Source organism: Salvelinus sp. IW2-2015, linkage group LG23 (genome assembly GCF_002910315.2).
Source record: "Salvelinus sp. IW2-2015 linkage group LG23, ASM291031v2, whole genome shotgun sequence".
Lineage (NCBI taxonomy): Eukaryota > Metazoa > Chordata > Actinopteri > Salmoniformes > Salmonidae > Salvelinus > Salvelinus sp. IW2-2015.
In genome coordinates, this window is record NC_036863.1 from 43,995,053 (window position 1) to 44,011,047 (window position 15,995).

A 15,995-nucleotide genomic window follows, 5' to 3' on the forward strand; every position below is an offset into this window, starting at 1 on the left:
TTACGTAAAATATTAATCTAGTATACAAATTAAGAAATGTCCGATTGAGAGGAATTCCACAAAAAAAATAGATTCCAATCTCATTCAGACGCATAAGCAAATCACATTTGTCCTTTCCAAAGACATATTAAAAACCTTGCCTTAACTTCAAATCCTTTCTGGTGGGATATCAATAAAAAATTAGTCTGCATTATGGACATATGCTAAAACAATGTAGCCCATCATAAACTGACGATGGAACAGTTTAAGGGGGAATAGTAGAACAGCTGTGAAGAGCATGAAGATGAAATTGATAACCATAGAAAATGTAAAACACATGCATGCAGCCTGTCTCATAGCTGAATGATCAGCCTGTCGCATCAGCCTAATGATCAGCGCCTAGTATGACACCTGTCAGCCTTATGTCCCATGTCAAGAGCCATAATGCAGACCGCCAAGCCTATGACTCTATGTCCAGTTAGATTTGCAGAGTGTTCTAGTTTCACGCTTAGTCAGACGTGTCAGCTAGATTTTTTGAAGCAATGGGTGGTTATGTTGACAGTACATTTAATTTGAGTGCTTTATATTAAATCCGCGCAAACCACTTATTGAGAAAGCTAAACACCGGAGGAATATTTTTCTCTGTCTTTTTAGGGTCGCGAGATTTACTTTAGCAGGCCATATAACGTATAGCCTAATACTGTATGTAGGCTATACAAATAAAGATTAATAAATCAATAAACTTCTAACTTACACATCTCTGTCTTCACTGTTCCCTCCACTGTCCCATCTCATCCCCCTCTCTCTAGCTTTTGAACGAGCAATATAATTTAACTTATTTCGAGCTATTCTAAAACTAATAGGCCTATTCGAGAAGCACTGATCGAATCATCTTGCTATATGAATGAATGTTAGGCTAAAATACGGCTACAGCGTTGGCAATGAACTGGTGAGGACAAAGTGATGTAGCCTAAATCTGGTGGACGTGATCATATTGGAATTGATACATTGCTTAACTGAAGTCATTGCAAACGTTTAAAAACGTTCAATGAATTCAACACAATGACCCCAAAGACCTGTCAGCGGCATGTCCCTGTAACAAATCTATTGGTCAACAGATTATTTTCGCATTCAAAAAGACACGAAAATCGAACCTGTTTCCGGTTAAATAATTGACGGATTGTGGCGGACGATATTTCGCAATTGGTGTGAACGGCATCATAAACAGACGCTGCACTTATTTTTTATTTTCTTCCTAATTACTTCGCGACGAAATAACAGACTTGAGTGAAATGGCCTTTAACAAGATTAATTTATGATTGGAGCGTTTGATTTTCATTAGAGATAAAAGCTAAGCGGGCTACTTTAAGAAACCTTCCTGAATGGACATATAGGCCTATAAGAGAAATCAGCGAAATCACACTCGCACAACCCCGTAAAAAGGACCTGTCAATCAAAGCGACCAGCTTATGTCAGACACACAAGAGTAAAAAAAAAAAAAAAACTCTTAAACAATGAAAAAACCTAGGACTACCTTATTCTTTCCGAAAAGTAGGCTATAAGATCATGAATTGACAAGGAAAGTATGAAGGGGAGACGACTAGGCGAAAACTGACCATCATTAACATAGAAACAAATACACGCAACAGCCTATTTATCAGCGTTGATTAGTCTAATAAATTAAGAAAGATTACATATCAAATGATACCATACCAGGCTGGGTAGGATTTGCGCATTGTCCATTTGACATATTAGCACATTATAGGCCTCAGAGCCAGAACAAAGCTTGTCAACTGCTGTTGAATAATTAAGTCAGACTCATCCAACCTATTTTTTAAGGACAGATTTATTTTATTTACTAATCCACACATCAAACTATTTTTTTTTACTGAAGTGCCATTAGCATATAGGCTAGCACTTCTCACCCTCCCCCCCTTGCATCTAGCAGAATTAGCTGCTAAAGCATAAAACGATAGTTGGAAAAAGAAGGCGATGTACACAGACTAAGTTAGCAAATCAAATGCTTATAATCATTAGATAAACAATCCGCTATTTAGGTCAAATTTATCTACATCAAAAAGTTTATAAAAATTTATAAAAATAAATGTAGGCCTATTTAAACGGTTTTGTAGGTTGTTTAATTTTCAGGCGGACATCATCCATAACCATCAGCTACAATGGTTATTCAATTACACAGAGTCCAGGATGCAACAGTACACCAACGCCATCCAGCACCTTTACGCATAAACCTTCTTAATAAACATACTGTGCCACAATCACAACAGGACACTACAACACATATAGATTTAGATAGACACAGACACACAGGTGTAAGGTACCTGGCTGAGAGGTAAAAGTGGCTGTGTACGGCGTAGCCCTGCTGATCGTTGAGCAGGTACTGCATGGCTTGGAAGGCTGAGGCCCACAGAGGGGACATAGAGATGGTTTATGAATGAAGCGCGCACAAACAGCATCAGTGTTTATCATATAATATAACCTCAACATAGTCACTTTGAAAAACAGAATACTTACGCCTGTTCCCAGATCCGTTTGTGCCATCTTGACAACGCCATTATAGATCAAACATGCTTGGCATTACAATGACCATAGGAGTGGGCAAGACAACAGATCTGGGAGCAGGCTACCAGACAAATTATTTGCTTTAACATCTCACATAGAAACACGTCTCTGAAATAACAATTACATTAAAAATTCAAAGCGGTTACACTCTGAGCTGTGAGCTGCTGGCGTAACTGACAGGGACAGACTGGCTGGGGGCGAAGGGAGTGGCGTGCTGTGCCTGGGTGAGCTGGCCGTAGGGGCCAGCCTGTCCATAGCCTAATGATCAGCCTGTCCATAGCCTAATGATCAGCCTGTCCATAGCCTAATGATCAGCCTGTCCATAGCCTAATGATCAGCCGTTGATCAGCCGTTGATCAATTTTATTGAAGCAATGGGTGGTTATGTTGACAGTACATTTTAATTTGAGTGCTTTATTTAAATCCGCGCAACCACTTATTGAGAAAGCTAAACACCGGAGGATATTTTTCTCTGTCTTTTAGGGTCGCCGAGATTTACTTTAGCAGGCCTATAACGTATAGCCTAATACTGTATGTAGGCTATACAAATAATGCATTAATAAATCAATTAACTTCTAACTTACACATCTCTGTCTTCACTGTTCCCTTCCACTGTCCCATCTCATCCCCCTCTCTCTAGCTCTTGAACGAGCAATATAATTTAACTTATTTCGAGCATTTTCTAAAACTAATAGGCCTATTCGAGAAGCACTGATCAATCATCTTGCTTGATGAATGGCTATAAAATAGGCTACAGCGTTGGCAATGAACTGGTGAGGACAAAGTGTATGTAGCCTAAATCTGGTGTGACGTGATCATATTGAATTGATACATTGCTTAACTGAATCATTGCAAACGTTTAAAAATCGTTCATGAATTCACACAATGACCCCAAAGACCTGTCAGCGGCAGTGTCCCATAACAAATTCTTATTGGTCAACAGATTATTTTCGCATTCAAAAAGACACGAAAATCAACCTGTTCCGGATAAATAATTGACGGATTGTGGCGGACGATATTTCGCAATTGGTGTGAACGGCATCATAAACAAGACGTGCACTTATTTTTTTTTTCTTCCTAATTATTCGGACGAAAATAACAGACTTGGTGAGAAATGGCCTTTAACAAGATTAATTATGATTGGAGCGTTTGATTTTCATTAGAGATAAAAGCCTAACGGGCTACTTTAAGAAACCTTCTGAATGGACATATAGGCCTATAAAGAGAAATCAGCGAAATCACACTCGCACAACCCTGTAAAAGGACCTGTCAATCAAAGCGACCAGCTTATGTCAGACACAAAGAGTAAAAAAAAAAAAAAATCTTAAAACATGAAAAAACCTAGGACTACCTTATTCTTTCCGAAAGTAGGCTATAAGATCATGAATTGACAAGGAAAGTATGAAGGGGAGACGACTAGGCGAAACTGACAATCATTAACATAGAAACAAATACACGCAACACAGCCTATTTATCAGCGTTGATTAGTCTATAAATTAAGAGAAGATTACATATCAAATGATACCATACCAGGCTGGGTAGGATTTGCGCATTGTCCATTTGACAYATTAGCACATTATAGGCCTCAGAGCCAGAACAAACTTGTCAACTGCTGTTGAATAATTAAGTCAGACACATCCAACCTATTTTTAAAGACAGATTWATTTATTTACTAATCCACACATCAAACTATTTTTTTTTACTGAAGTGCCATAGCATATAGGCTAGCACTTCTCCACCCCCTTGCATCTAGCAGATTAGCTGCTAAAGCATAAAACGAYAGTTGGAAAAAGRAGGCGATGTASACAGACTAAGTTAGCAAATCAAATGCTTATRATCATTAGTAAACAMTCCCSCTATTAGGTCAARTTTATCTACATCAAAAAGTTTATAAAAATAAATGTAGGCCTATTTAAACGGTTTTGKAGGTTGTTTAATTTTCATGGCGGACATCATCCATAACCATCAGCTACATGGTTATTCAATTACTGACAGAGTCCTGGTGCAGTCAGTACACCAAGCCATCCCAGCACCTTTACGCATAAACCTTCTTAATAAACATACTGTGCCACAATCACAACAGGACCTACAACAACATATAGATTTTAGTAGACACAGACACACAGGTGTAAGGTACCTGGCTGAGAGGTAAAGTGGCTGTGTACGGCGTAGCCCTGCTGCTGTTGAGGCAGGTACTGCATGGCTTGGAAGGCTGAGGCACCTGGGGACACAAGAGGGGACATAGCGATGGGTTTATGAATGAAGCGCGCACAAACAGCACACACATTAGGGTTCTCATAATAACCTCAACATAGTCACCTTGAAAAACATAATACCTAAAGATTCAACGGCTGTTCCCAGATCCGTTTGTGCCATCTTGACAACGCCATTGATCATTGTCAAACATGCTTGGCATTACAATGACCATAGGAGTGGGCAAGACAACAGATCTGGGAGCAGGCTACCAGACAAATTATTTGCTTTAACATCTCACATAGACAACACGTCTCTGAAATAACAATTACATTAAAAATTCAAAGCGGTTACCTCTGAGCTGTGAGCTGCTGGCGTAACTGACAGGGACAGACTGGCTGGGGGCGAAGGGAGTGGCGTGCTGTGCCTGGGTGAGCTGGCCGTAGGGGCCATGGGCTGCCTGGCTGGCTGCATACTGCCCATGCTCCAAGCCGCCGGAGCTCATCCCTGGCTGGCTCTGGTAGTGACGCCCCTGTCAAACAACATACAGGACACTTTTTCAGACATTCACTGTCGTGTAATTGCATATATTATATAATTGTTACATTACATTCAAGCCTGRACTAAATTAATTATAGAACAATTAAGTGCAACAACTAGGGCATCTTGTGTCCCCAATGGTCATTCCTCAAGTCACTSAAGTCCTAATTATAATCAACAGGAACAAGTGCCTGCTGCATACACTGACWAAGGTGCTTGAGGCCAAACCCTAAGAACTCCATTTCTACACTGAACAAAAAATATAAACGCAACATTTAACAGTTTCAAAGATTTTACTGAGTTACAGGTCATATAAGGAAATCAGTCAATTGAAATAAATTCATTAGGCCCTAATCTATGGATTTCACATGACTGAGAATACAGCCACACTGTCCTTGTGGCTATCAAAAACACGGAGTACCGGTATAAACAACGTAAACGATTAAAAAAAAGAAAAGCTCATATTTCATTTTCAAAACATACACACACTCCTTCACTCAAACGCTCATGCACACAYGCACATCGCGGCGATAAGTCTCCCATGAATGGAGTAATGTCACAACGCCTGCGGGCTTCAAGAATGTGCATACTGTTTACAGATCTGTTGATATATCTTTTTTTTAAAGTAGGGGCGTGGATCAGAAAACCAGTCAGTATCTGGTGTGACCACTATTTGTCTCATGCGGCGCAACACATGTCCTTCGCATAGAGTTGATCAGGCTGTTGATTGTGGCCTGTGGAATGTTGTCCCGCTCTTCTTCAAYGGCAGTGCGAAGTTACTGGATATTGGCGGGAAATGGAACCCACTGTCATACACGTCGATACAGAGCCTCCCAAACATGCTCAATGTGTGACATGWCTGGTGAGTATGCAGGCCACGGAAGCAATGGGACATTTTCAGCTTCAGCTTCCAGGAGTGTGTGCAGATCCTTGTGACATGGGGCTATGCATTTTCATGCTGAAACTTCAGGTGATAGCAAAGCATGAACGGCACAACAACAGGCCTCAGGATCTTGTCACARTATCTCTGTGCATTCAAATTGCCACCGATAAAATGCAACTGTGTTCGTTGTTAGAAGTTTATGCCTGCCCATTCCATAAYACCACCTCCACCATGGGGCACTCTGTTTACAATGTTGACATCAGGAAATCGCTCGCCCACATGACACCATACACATTGTCTGCCATCTGCCCGGTACAGTTAAATGCGGGATTCATCCATGAAGAGCACATTTCTCCAGCATGCCAGTGGACATCGAACGTGAGCATTTGCCCACTGACGTCAGTTACGACACCGAACTGCAGTCAGGTCAAGAACCTGGTAAGGATGACGAGCTGGCAGATGAGCTTCCCTGAGACAGTTTATGACAGTTTGTGCAGAAATTCTTTGGTTGTGCAAACCCAGTTTCATCAGCTGTCCGGGTGGCTGGTCTCAGATGATCCCGCAGGTGAAGGCAAATGTGGAGGTCCTGGGCTGACGTGGTTACACGTGGTCTGCCAAATTCTAAAAAACGATGTTGGAGGCGGCTTATGGAAGAGAAATTAATATTAAATTCTCTGGCAACAGCTCTGGTGGACATTCCTGCAGTCAGCATGCCAATTGCACGCTCCCTCAACTTGAGACATCTGTGACATTGTGTTTTGTAACAAAACCTTTTACTGTACCCAGCACAAGGTGCACCTGTGTAATGATCATCCTTTTCAATCAGCTTCTTAATATGCCACACCTGTCAGGTGGATGGATTATTTTGGCAAAGGAGAAACACTCACTGACAGGGATGTAAACAAATTTGTGCACAAAAGAGAGAGAAATATGCTTTTTGTGCGTATGGAACATTTCTGGGATCTTTTATTTCAGGTCATGAAACATGGGACCAAAACTTTACATGCATTTATATTAAGAAGTCTGCTCACTCACCGGAAGGACAGGGGACTGGAAGAGCTGTTTACTGCGTTCTCCTAGCAGAGCAGCAGAGCGGCCGTGACTCACTTGACCCACTGATCATTGATATAGAGGAAACAGACATAGAGAGAAAGATACACAGTTTGTGTGTATTAACAATCAAACGTGTGCTACATAAAATCTATGTGAATTACCTTGCATGCTGAGCAGGTGTTGTCCTGAGTGGGAGTGGATAGCCATGCTGGGCTGGTACGTAGAAGATGTCAGGGTTGTCATATCACTACAAGAAAACAATTATGTCCATAGTCACGCACTAGCAGTCAGTAGTAACAATGTTAATGCTAAYCTATCAGCAAATAGGACTGAATCTCACATCAAAAGCCAATAACATAAGTAGGTTGCTGGGGAATGTGGGGATGTGTTAGCCTGGTGGTCCCAGATATGTATGCGCTGTCACACCAAAGATGTGGTCAAGACAGCACATACAGATCTGGGACCACAAGGCTAAGGATAAGTGATTTTTGTAAGACCCCAGAAAGTTCATTCAAGAGCCGGTAGAGCCTTTACCTCTGTTCTTTCCTCCGTCTCTTCTCCTCCTCATGGAGCACTTTCTTCAACTGGAGGAAGAGCTGGTGTTTCTCCTCTTGTAGCCCCTGTAGCTTCTCCCCCATCTTCATGATCTAAGGCAGAGCGAGAGGGACAAACAAAGAGGAGTTGAATAAGAGAAGTAGAAAGAAGCAGGCACTGGGCCAATGTAAAAAATCTCAATAACGCACCTGCTCTTTTGTCTCATCTAAAGACATTCTCTCCTCCACCTCTTTCTTYCTCTTCCTTTCTTCCTCCTCCTTCTGCTTCTGCTCCATCATTTTGTCTACTTCTTCTTCCTCTGTGACACAAGGTTGGATGAGGGGGTTTTACAGGACAGGAGTTGGTATCAACGACCACGTTCACATGCACACCAAGATCCTGTTATTACTCGGGATACTCAAGTATTTTGTTTTTGAGTTGGCGCATGTAAACATCATATCCCGTTTACAGAAGCTTGTATCCCAGTTATGAGAAACCCAGATAAGATGCCTGGTATATGCTAATCTAAGACGGGATACTGTGGAATGTAAACATCTAACCCGGTTTACTGTTGTTTTTGCTGTCTGTGCAGGCTTAGTTTTGCWGATCATGGGTGTTGTGTGATGTTTTCGTCGGATTGCCAAACAATTCACTTCAAAAAGTAGCATACCTGCGCATTTCGATCCACCATAATAACTTAGCCTATTAYAATTAATTTACTACTGGCTACTTTCACCCCTAATTTAGACAATTCTTGCTTATAATTCCCGAAATCTGGTAGGCCATATTATAATTTCAGAAATTTGGTAGGCCATTTRTYTGTCATAACTTTTTGCCCCAGAAGACTAAATGAAAGTAGTGCTCACCAAAATAATGTCTTACATTGACAGAATGAATGAATTAGTAATCTAGTTAACACCAGTAAAGTTGTCTGTTTTGTTTAGGGACCAGGGAGAAAACGCAATAACTCCAAAACAGTAGAAAGACTGGTCCTGTGTGAAATTGAATCAAATTTTAGTCACATGCGCCGAATACAACAAGTGTAGGCCTTACAGTGAAATGCTTACTTACGAGCCCCTAGCCAACAATTTAGTTTAAAAAAAATATGGATAAGAATAAAGAAATAAAAGTAACAAGTGATTAAAGAGCAGCAGTAAAATAACAATAGCGAGACTATATAAAAGGGGGTACAGGTACAGAGTCAATGTGCAGGGCCACCGGTTAGTTGAGGTAATATGTACATGTAGGTAGAGTTATTAAAGTGACTATGCAAAGATGATAACAGAGAGTAGCAGCGACGTAAAAGAGGGGTGGGGCAATCAAATAGTCTGAGTAGGCATTTGATAAGGTGTTCAGGAGTCTTAAGGCTTGGGGGTAGAGGTACCGCTCGCTGTGCGGTAGCAGAGAGAACAGTCTATGACTAGGGTGGCTTGAGTCTGACAAGTCTGACACCGCCTGGTATAGAGGTCCTGGATGGCAGGAAGCTTGGCCCCAGTGTTGTACTGGAGTGTCTTGCGGTCGGAGGCCGAGCAGTGGTGCAACCAGTCAGAATGCTCTCGATAGTGCAGCTGTAGAACATTTTGAGGATCTGAGGAACCACGCCAAATCTTTTCAGTCTTCTGAGGGGGAATAGGTTTTGTCATGCCCTCTTCACGACTGTCTTGGTGTGCTTGGACCATGTTAGTTTGTTGGTGATGTGGACACCAAGGAACTTGAAGCTCTCAACTTGCTTTACTGCAGCCCCGTCGATGAGAATGGGGGAGTGCTCAGTCCTATTTTTCCTGTAGTCCACAATCATCTTTGTCTTGATCATGTTGAGGGAGAGGTTGTTGTCCTGGCACCACATGGCCAGGTCTCTGACCTCCTCCCTATAGGCGGTCTCGTCGTTGTCGGTGATCAGGCCTACCACTGTTGTGTCGTCTGCAAATTTAATGATGGTGTTGGGAGTCATGCATGGCCATGCAGTCATGAGTGAACAGGGAGTACAGGAGAGAACTAGGCACGCACCCCTGAGGGGCCCCTGTGTTGTTACCTACACTTACCACCTGGGGGTGGCCCGTCAGGAAGTCCAGGATCCAGTTGCAGAGGGAGGTGTTTAGTCCCAGGGTCCTTAGCGTATTGATGAGCTTGGAGGTCACTACGTTGTTGAACGCTGAGCTGTTGTCAATGAATAGCATCCTCACATAAGTGTTCCTTTTGTCCAGGTGGAAAAAGGCAGTGTGGAGTGCAATAGAGATAGCATCATCTGTGGATCTGTTGGGGCGGTATGCAAATTGGAATGGGTCTAGGGTTTCTGGGATAATGGTGTTGACGTGAGCCATGACCAGCCTTTCAAAGCCTTGTGAATGTTGACCTGTTTAAAGGTCTTACTCAAATTGGCTGCAGCGAGCGTGATCAGTCTTCCAGAACAGTTGGTGCTCTCATGCACGTTTCAGTGTTATTTGCCTCGAAGTGAGCATAGAAGTAGTTTAGCTCGTCTGGTAGGCTCGTGTCACCGGGCAGCTCTCGGCTGTACTTCCCTTTATAGTCTAATGGTTTGCAAGCCCTGCCACATTCGACGAGCGTCAGAGCCAGTGTAGTACGATTCGATCTTAGTCCTGTATTGACGCTTACCTGTTTGATGGTCCGTCGGAGGGCATAGCGGGATTTCTTATAAGCTTGCGGGTTAGTCCCATTCCTTGAAAGCGGCAGCTCTAGCCTTTAGCTCAGTGAGGATGTTGCCTGTAATCCATGGCTTCTGGTTGGGGTATGTACGTACGGTCACTGTGGGGACGACGTCATCGATGCACTTATTGATGAAGCCATTGACTGATATGGTGTACTCCTCAATGACATCGGAGAAATCCCGGAACATATTCCAGTCTGCGCTAGCAAAACAGTCCTGTAGCTTAGCATTTGCTTCATCTGACCTCTTATTGATCTAGTCACTGGTGCTTCCTGCTATACTTTTTGCTTGTAAGCAGGAATCAGAAGGATAGAATTATTGTCAGATTTGCCAAATGGAGGTCGAGGGAGTGCTTTGTACACGTCTTTGTGAGTGGAGTAAAGATGGTACAGAGTTTTTTCCCCCTCTGGTTGCACATTTAACATGCTGATAGAAATTTGGTAAAACGGATTTAAGTTTCCCTGCATTAAAGTCCCCAGCTACTAGGAGCGCCGCCTCTGGTTGAGCGTTTTCTTGTTTGCTTATTGCGTAATACAGCTCATTCAATGCTGTCTTAGTGCCAGCCTCTGACTGTGGTGGTATGTAAACAGCTATGAAAAATACAGATGAAAACTCTAGGTATGTAGTGTGGTCTACAGTTTATCATGAGATACTCTACCTCAGCCGAGCAATAGCTCGAGACTTCCTTAGATATCGTGCACCAGCTGTTATTTACAAAAATACATAGTCCTCCGCCACTTGTCTTACCAGACGCCGCTGTTCTATCCTGCCGGTGCARCGTATAACCAGCCAGCTGTATGTTGATGGTGTCGATAAGATATTACAGTTTTGAATGTCCCATTGGTAGTTTAATCTTCCGCGTAGGTCATATATTATATTGTCCAAAGATTGCATGTTAGCTAACAGAATGGAAAGAAGTGGGGATTTATTTTAATCGTCTACGAATTCTCAGAAGGCAGCCAGCCCTTCCGACCATTTTTCTTAGCCTCCTCTTCACGCAAATTACGGGGATCTGGGCCTGTTCCCGAGAAAGCAGTATATCGTTAGCGTCGGCCTCGTCAGACTCGTTAAAGGAAAAAAATTGATTCTACCAGTCCGTTGTGAGTAATTGCTGTCCTGATGTCCAGAAGTTATTTTTTGTCATAAGAGACGAGACTGTAGCGGCAACATTATGTACAAAATAAGTTGCAAATAAACAAACAAAAAAACAATCGGTTGGGGGCACATAAAACGTCTGCCTTCTTGGGCGCCATCTTACCAAATGTCTAGTGTCATCAGTTTGACCGGTTTTAAGGAAATGAAAAGCTGAGAAAATGACAACATTTTTCTGATAAGACTTCAGTTCCTCTTGGGTGCATATTTTATGTGGTTGAAATACTGTATGCTTGCATAACAGTGTCAAAGATAACACATTMCACATGTATTCACATTTTATCAAGAGATGCAGAAAGAAAGAAATCATATTTCTCCACTCCTTGTCCCAAGACAAAATTCACATTGCTCTATTGCCCTCAGCTATGTTTAAACTGTTGTGTTCCATGTTGCTGTTATCTAGTGTACTATAAAATARATGGCTCTCCTATTCTTACCACTTTGCCCAGTCATATTCAAGGTTAGAACTACCTTTCTAGGGGTTCTGATGCTTCTAGCCTTGATATGCATTTTTGATAACACATCTACAGTATTTCACTTTTTAATGTGTATAGTATTGCATGCTAGGTGTTGTCCAATGAATTATGTAACCACTCCCTCTTCAAATCAGGGTTGATTGAAAAAAGATGTTCAAAAGAGGACATGTATTATATCTTTGTACTCCCTGACGAAGGCCATGCAGCCAAAACGCATCAGAGTTTTTAAACTGTTTCCATTGAACATGCCATACAAATAAATGCATTTGAATTAATTATATTAAAGAGTGCTTTGGTCCTCCTTTCTTTTTGAGGACTAATTTACCACTTTTACAAAAGAGCACCTTCTGTCTACCAAAATCTACTATTGTGTACCTTAGCAGCGCTTCCCTTCCTTTTAATATATAAAAAATGTTTTAATAAAAGTTTGTTGTATAATTTCACTGAAAGAAATGCATCATTCTGCAGGTGTTMATATTATATTATGCTACATGTGAGAGGTTATAGGACTACAGTCAGTGTCCATATTGCAGTTACTATTCCATGTAACCCATATGAACTTAAGTTAGGAATGTTTTGTTTATTCATAAGAATAGGGATACTCAGGATATCAAATGTAAACAGCTTATCCCGAATAAGACCTTAAGCAGGATATGAGCCACTATCCGGAAAACTGTGTGCATGTAAACATGGTCAGTAACTTTGTTTGAGTTTGCAAACTCCCAGTGTCATTGGGTAGAGTGTTCTTTCTTACCTTGTCTCTTGCGGTCTCGCTCCCGCATGATGTGCTTGTGCAGGGCGCGTGCCATGGCATTGGACAGTTTGGGCCTCTCTAATAGAGCAGGCATAATGGTAGGGATTGGTGGGGCCAGCTAAGAACAGACAGACACAGGAAGAAAGTGAGCCCACGAATSATCACTGACATTGCTAACATATGTTTACATCTATTTGCCTACCACAGTCCTTCATTAATCAAACAACAATACATGACTCAATCAGGCTGTTATAAATTCCCTAATAAGTAGATCACAACACCATAAATGTAAATCTAAACTATAATCATCTATTAAATTAGCAAACGAGCTATGTCTGAAGCCAGCWACAATATGACTGACTAGCTGAAATGTCAGCAGCAGATTCTAGCTACTGTATTTAAATATGATAGCCTATGTCGAGAATGTGATCATGATTCGACAGTTTTGTGGCAACGTTATACAATATAAATACGTAATATTACAAAATCATGATCACATCCTCGACATAGGCTAACATATTTATGAATAATAACAACAAACTAACACTATAATCAAGAATAAACTACAGGCTAAATTGTATTACTAACTGGCTAACAAACCGTTAATATAGCTAGCTAACTAGCTAATAACGCCRACTTGCTTGTTGACTAATTGCACGATGGTAATCTCACACTAGCAGTTTAGCATTAACTAGCTAACGTTAACTTGGTAACTTTTTGAAATCAATCTAACTACTTTGAAACCACACACGGGAAGCCTGACTCTATAGCGAGCTAACGTTAGCTAGATAGCAACGCTATCTAAAAACATCAAGAATGTACAGTTTAGCAAGCGAACGTTTTGTCTAGCTAAACTACACATCCTCGCATATCTAGTTAGCGAACAGTCTTGCAATAATATTGCGTGGAATCCTTTCAAAACGCACTTTTATCCGTGCCAGAAAATATGTCTTTGTTAGTCTGGTTTGCAGATAAAATATTATAAAAGCCCAACGTTGACACTACAGCTGATACTGTTGGGTGTGACGTTACCGAGTTTCTGAATGTTGCCAAAATCAACAACAAAAAAGCAGAGGGAATTTGACACTTTATGCATTAACGACAGCCAGAAATAATAATTATTCTTCTTCTTCTTCTTTTTCTTCGTCGTCGACGTTGTCTTCTTCGATGGAGTTTAACGGCGGTTGGCATCCAATTTGTTGCGTTACCGCCCCCAACTGAGCTATAGAATAAATTCGTTACACTTTGTGATACAAAACGGGGAAAATTCAATACAAAATGTTTTTCATTATCCTACTAACCCTCATTAAAACCCAYCACGTTATTCCACTACTTTAACCCCATCTGATCCTACCCCAGGCCAATGACCTGAGARGTCGAGACACTACCACTCAACACACCCTGTAACTCTTCTTTAGTCAAATCTCGTATCCTCAAGTACTTCTCTGCAGAKGCCACCACAACATCCATTTTCTGTGATTTACGTTTAATCTCAGCAGTACAATTGATAACCATTGCTATGAACGCTAAGAAGCCAACCTTACTAAAACATATATCAYTCATTGGCCTATCCATCTGTTCTGGCGCAGATCTACTATTCACACGGACCCTGACCACCCCAAACTGCCTCTCTCGCACCGGACACCTCCGATCCCCAGCAACATGTACCCATGCAGTTGACACACAACTTTTCCCAACGAAACGACACATTCCTCTGTCCCGCACCTTCAAATCTCCCTCATACACCCTGCTGCGTCATGCCCAGAAACCTAACACCTGTAACACTGCAGTGTATTCAGCACAAAAGCTGTAACAGCATAACTCATATATCCTAACATTRCATTGTCAGGTAAAGACTGAATCAAAGCTCAAAAGAACAGACTGTGTCACCTCTGTTTCACCATACTCCCCACTGGATCTGCGTCGCACCAAACGGCGAGCGGCACAGACACCAGGAATCTCCAACGTAAGCCCCACCTCCACACTCCAGAAATCACTCCCTTCAATGGTGTCCTGTACCTAAGAATATGGGGGGGTGATATGTGCCAGAATTAAGCCTAGACAAACCTACCACCGCGTGGCTGTCACCTACCATTGAACATCTGACTGACATGACATGACATTAACGCCTGCGTGTAACTAACATATCTACTGTAACGAYCCTGGGTTCATAMSCGCGGRAATCGACCGTGYCGCACGAGCATGCTTTTGCGGCACAGYCGATAGCGCGCCGGACTTCGGGTTARAAGGTCGAGGGTTCGAGACCTGCTCCCTGCCGTTTCATTACAATACCAACACCTTACKRACGTCTGCATGACGGCTGCGTGTAACTAACATGTCGTCATACCAACAGCCTAATAACGTCTGCGTGACGCTTGCATGTTAATGAAAGTCATAAGGTGCATAGTTTATATAAATGATCCTACAGAAATACAGTGTATTTCTGTTATCGCAAATTGCATAGAAAATATTATGTTCATGTGCTATAGGATATATACATATTTTACATTGTAAGACGATGCCATTGTGTGCTGGAGCTATRGGTTTATTTTTCCWCTGTCACTAGGCCTACACATTCACACTCTAACTGAATGGAATAGGGGATGCATAACTACTTTTCACTGAAGAGGGGAACGAGGTACGACGKTMAACTTCGATCGAAGACCTTAAAATCATGCCTGACAAGACCAATGAAATCATAACGGTATCCTAATATAGTGTGAATACGGGAGTAGCCTATTCTACAATAATGTAACGGTATGTGCTTGTATTATTTATCTAATTGATAAATAAAATAGTACATGTGGATGATACGCACTTCATTCAATGATTACGGTATTGTACAAGGTAGATAGAGGAGTAGCCTATAGTCTATAGTAATAATGTCCATGAATGTGCTATATTATCATTTATTTCATTGATTAATTCACTTGTAAATGGGGATGGGTAGGCTACCTCATTCAGTGAGTACTGAATGTCTTGCTATCTCTGGAAGTATGTTAAAGAAAGCTTTTCTGCTGTTGAGCTAAGGCAAGGTCAAACTCATTTCTAAATCTATTTTTATTTTAGTCAAGTGATGAGCCAGAGCAACCAATCAGCATCACTGTGGATGTTCTCCCCCACCACCCACACTGCTCACCCACCACACGCAACCACATCCTATTCTCATGTTCAATTAATTCGCCGC

General features: G+C 41.6%; 1 protein-coding gene across 4 annotated transcripts in view; it reads right to left on the reverse strand.

The window, feature by feature from the left end:
- Nucleotides 1-14,801, reverse strand: part of LOC111950726 (G protein pathway suppressor 2) — a 31,632-nt gene extending 16,831 nt beyond the window's left edge. For 2 of the 4 annotated variants that reach the window (XM_023968562.3, XM_070434654.1), the window contains exons 1-8: nucleotides 13,841-13,931; nucleotides 12,809-12,926; nucleotides 7,971-8,080; nucleotides 7,762-7,874; nucleotides 7,389-7,474; nucleotides 7,210-7,289; nucleotides 5,106-5,283; nucleotides 4,696-4,779 (exon numbers count right to left, since the gene is read on the reverse strand). In XM_023968562.3, the coding sequence (XP_023824330.1) occupies nucleotides 4,696-4,779; nucleotides 5,106-5,283; nucleotides 7,210-7,289; nucleotides 7,389-7,474; nucleotides 7,762-7,874; nucleotides 7,971-8,080; nucleotides 12,809-12,902 (745 nt within the window). In that variant the 5' untranslated portion in view covers nucleotides 12,903-12,926; nucleotides 13,841-13,931. Of the gene's footprint in view, nucleotides 1-4,695; nucleotides 4,780-5,105; nucleotides 5,284-7,209; nucleotides 7,290-7,388; nucleotides 7,475-7,761; nucleotides 7,875-7,970; nucleotides 8,081-12,808; nucleotides 12,927-13,734; nucleotides 13,932-14,698 lie in introns of those variants that run through there. The other 2 variants (XM_023968563.1, XM_023968564.2) reach the window with 2 other exon arrangements.
- Between the last annotated feature and the right edge of the window lie 1,194 nt (nucleotides 14,802-15,995).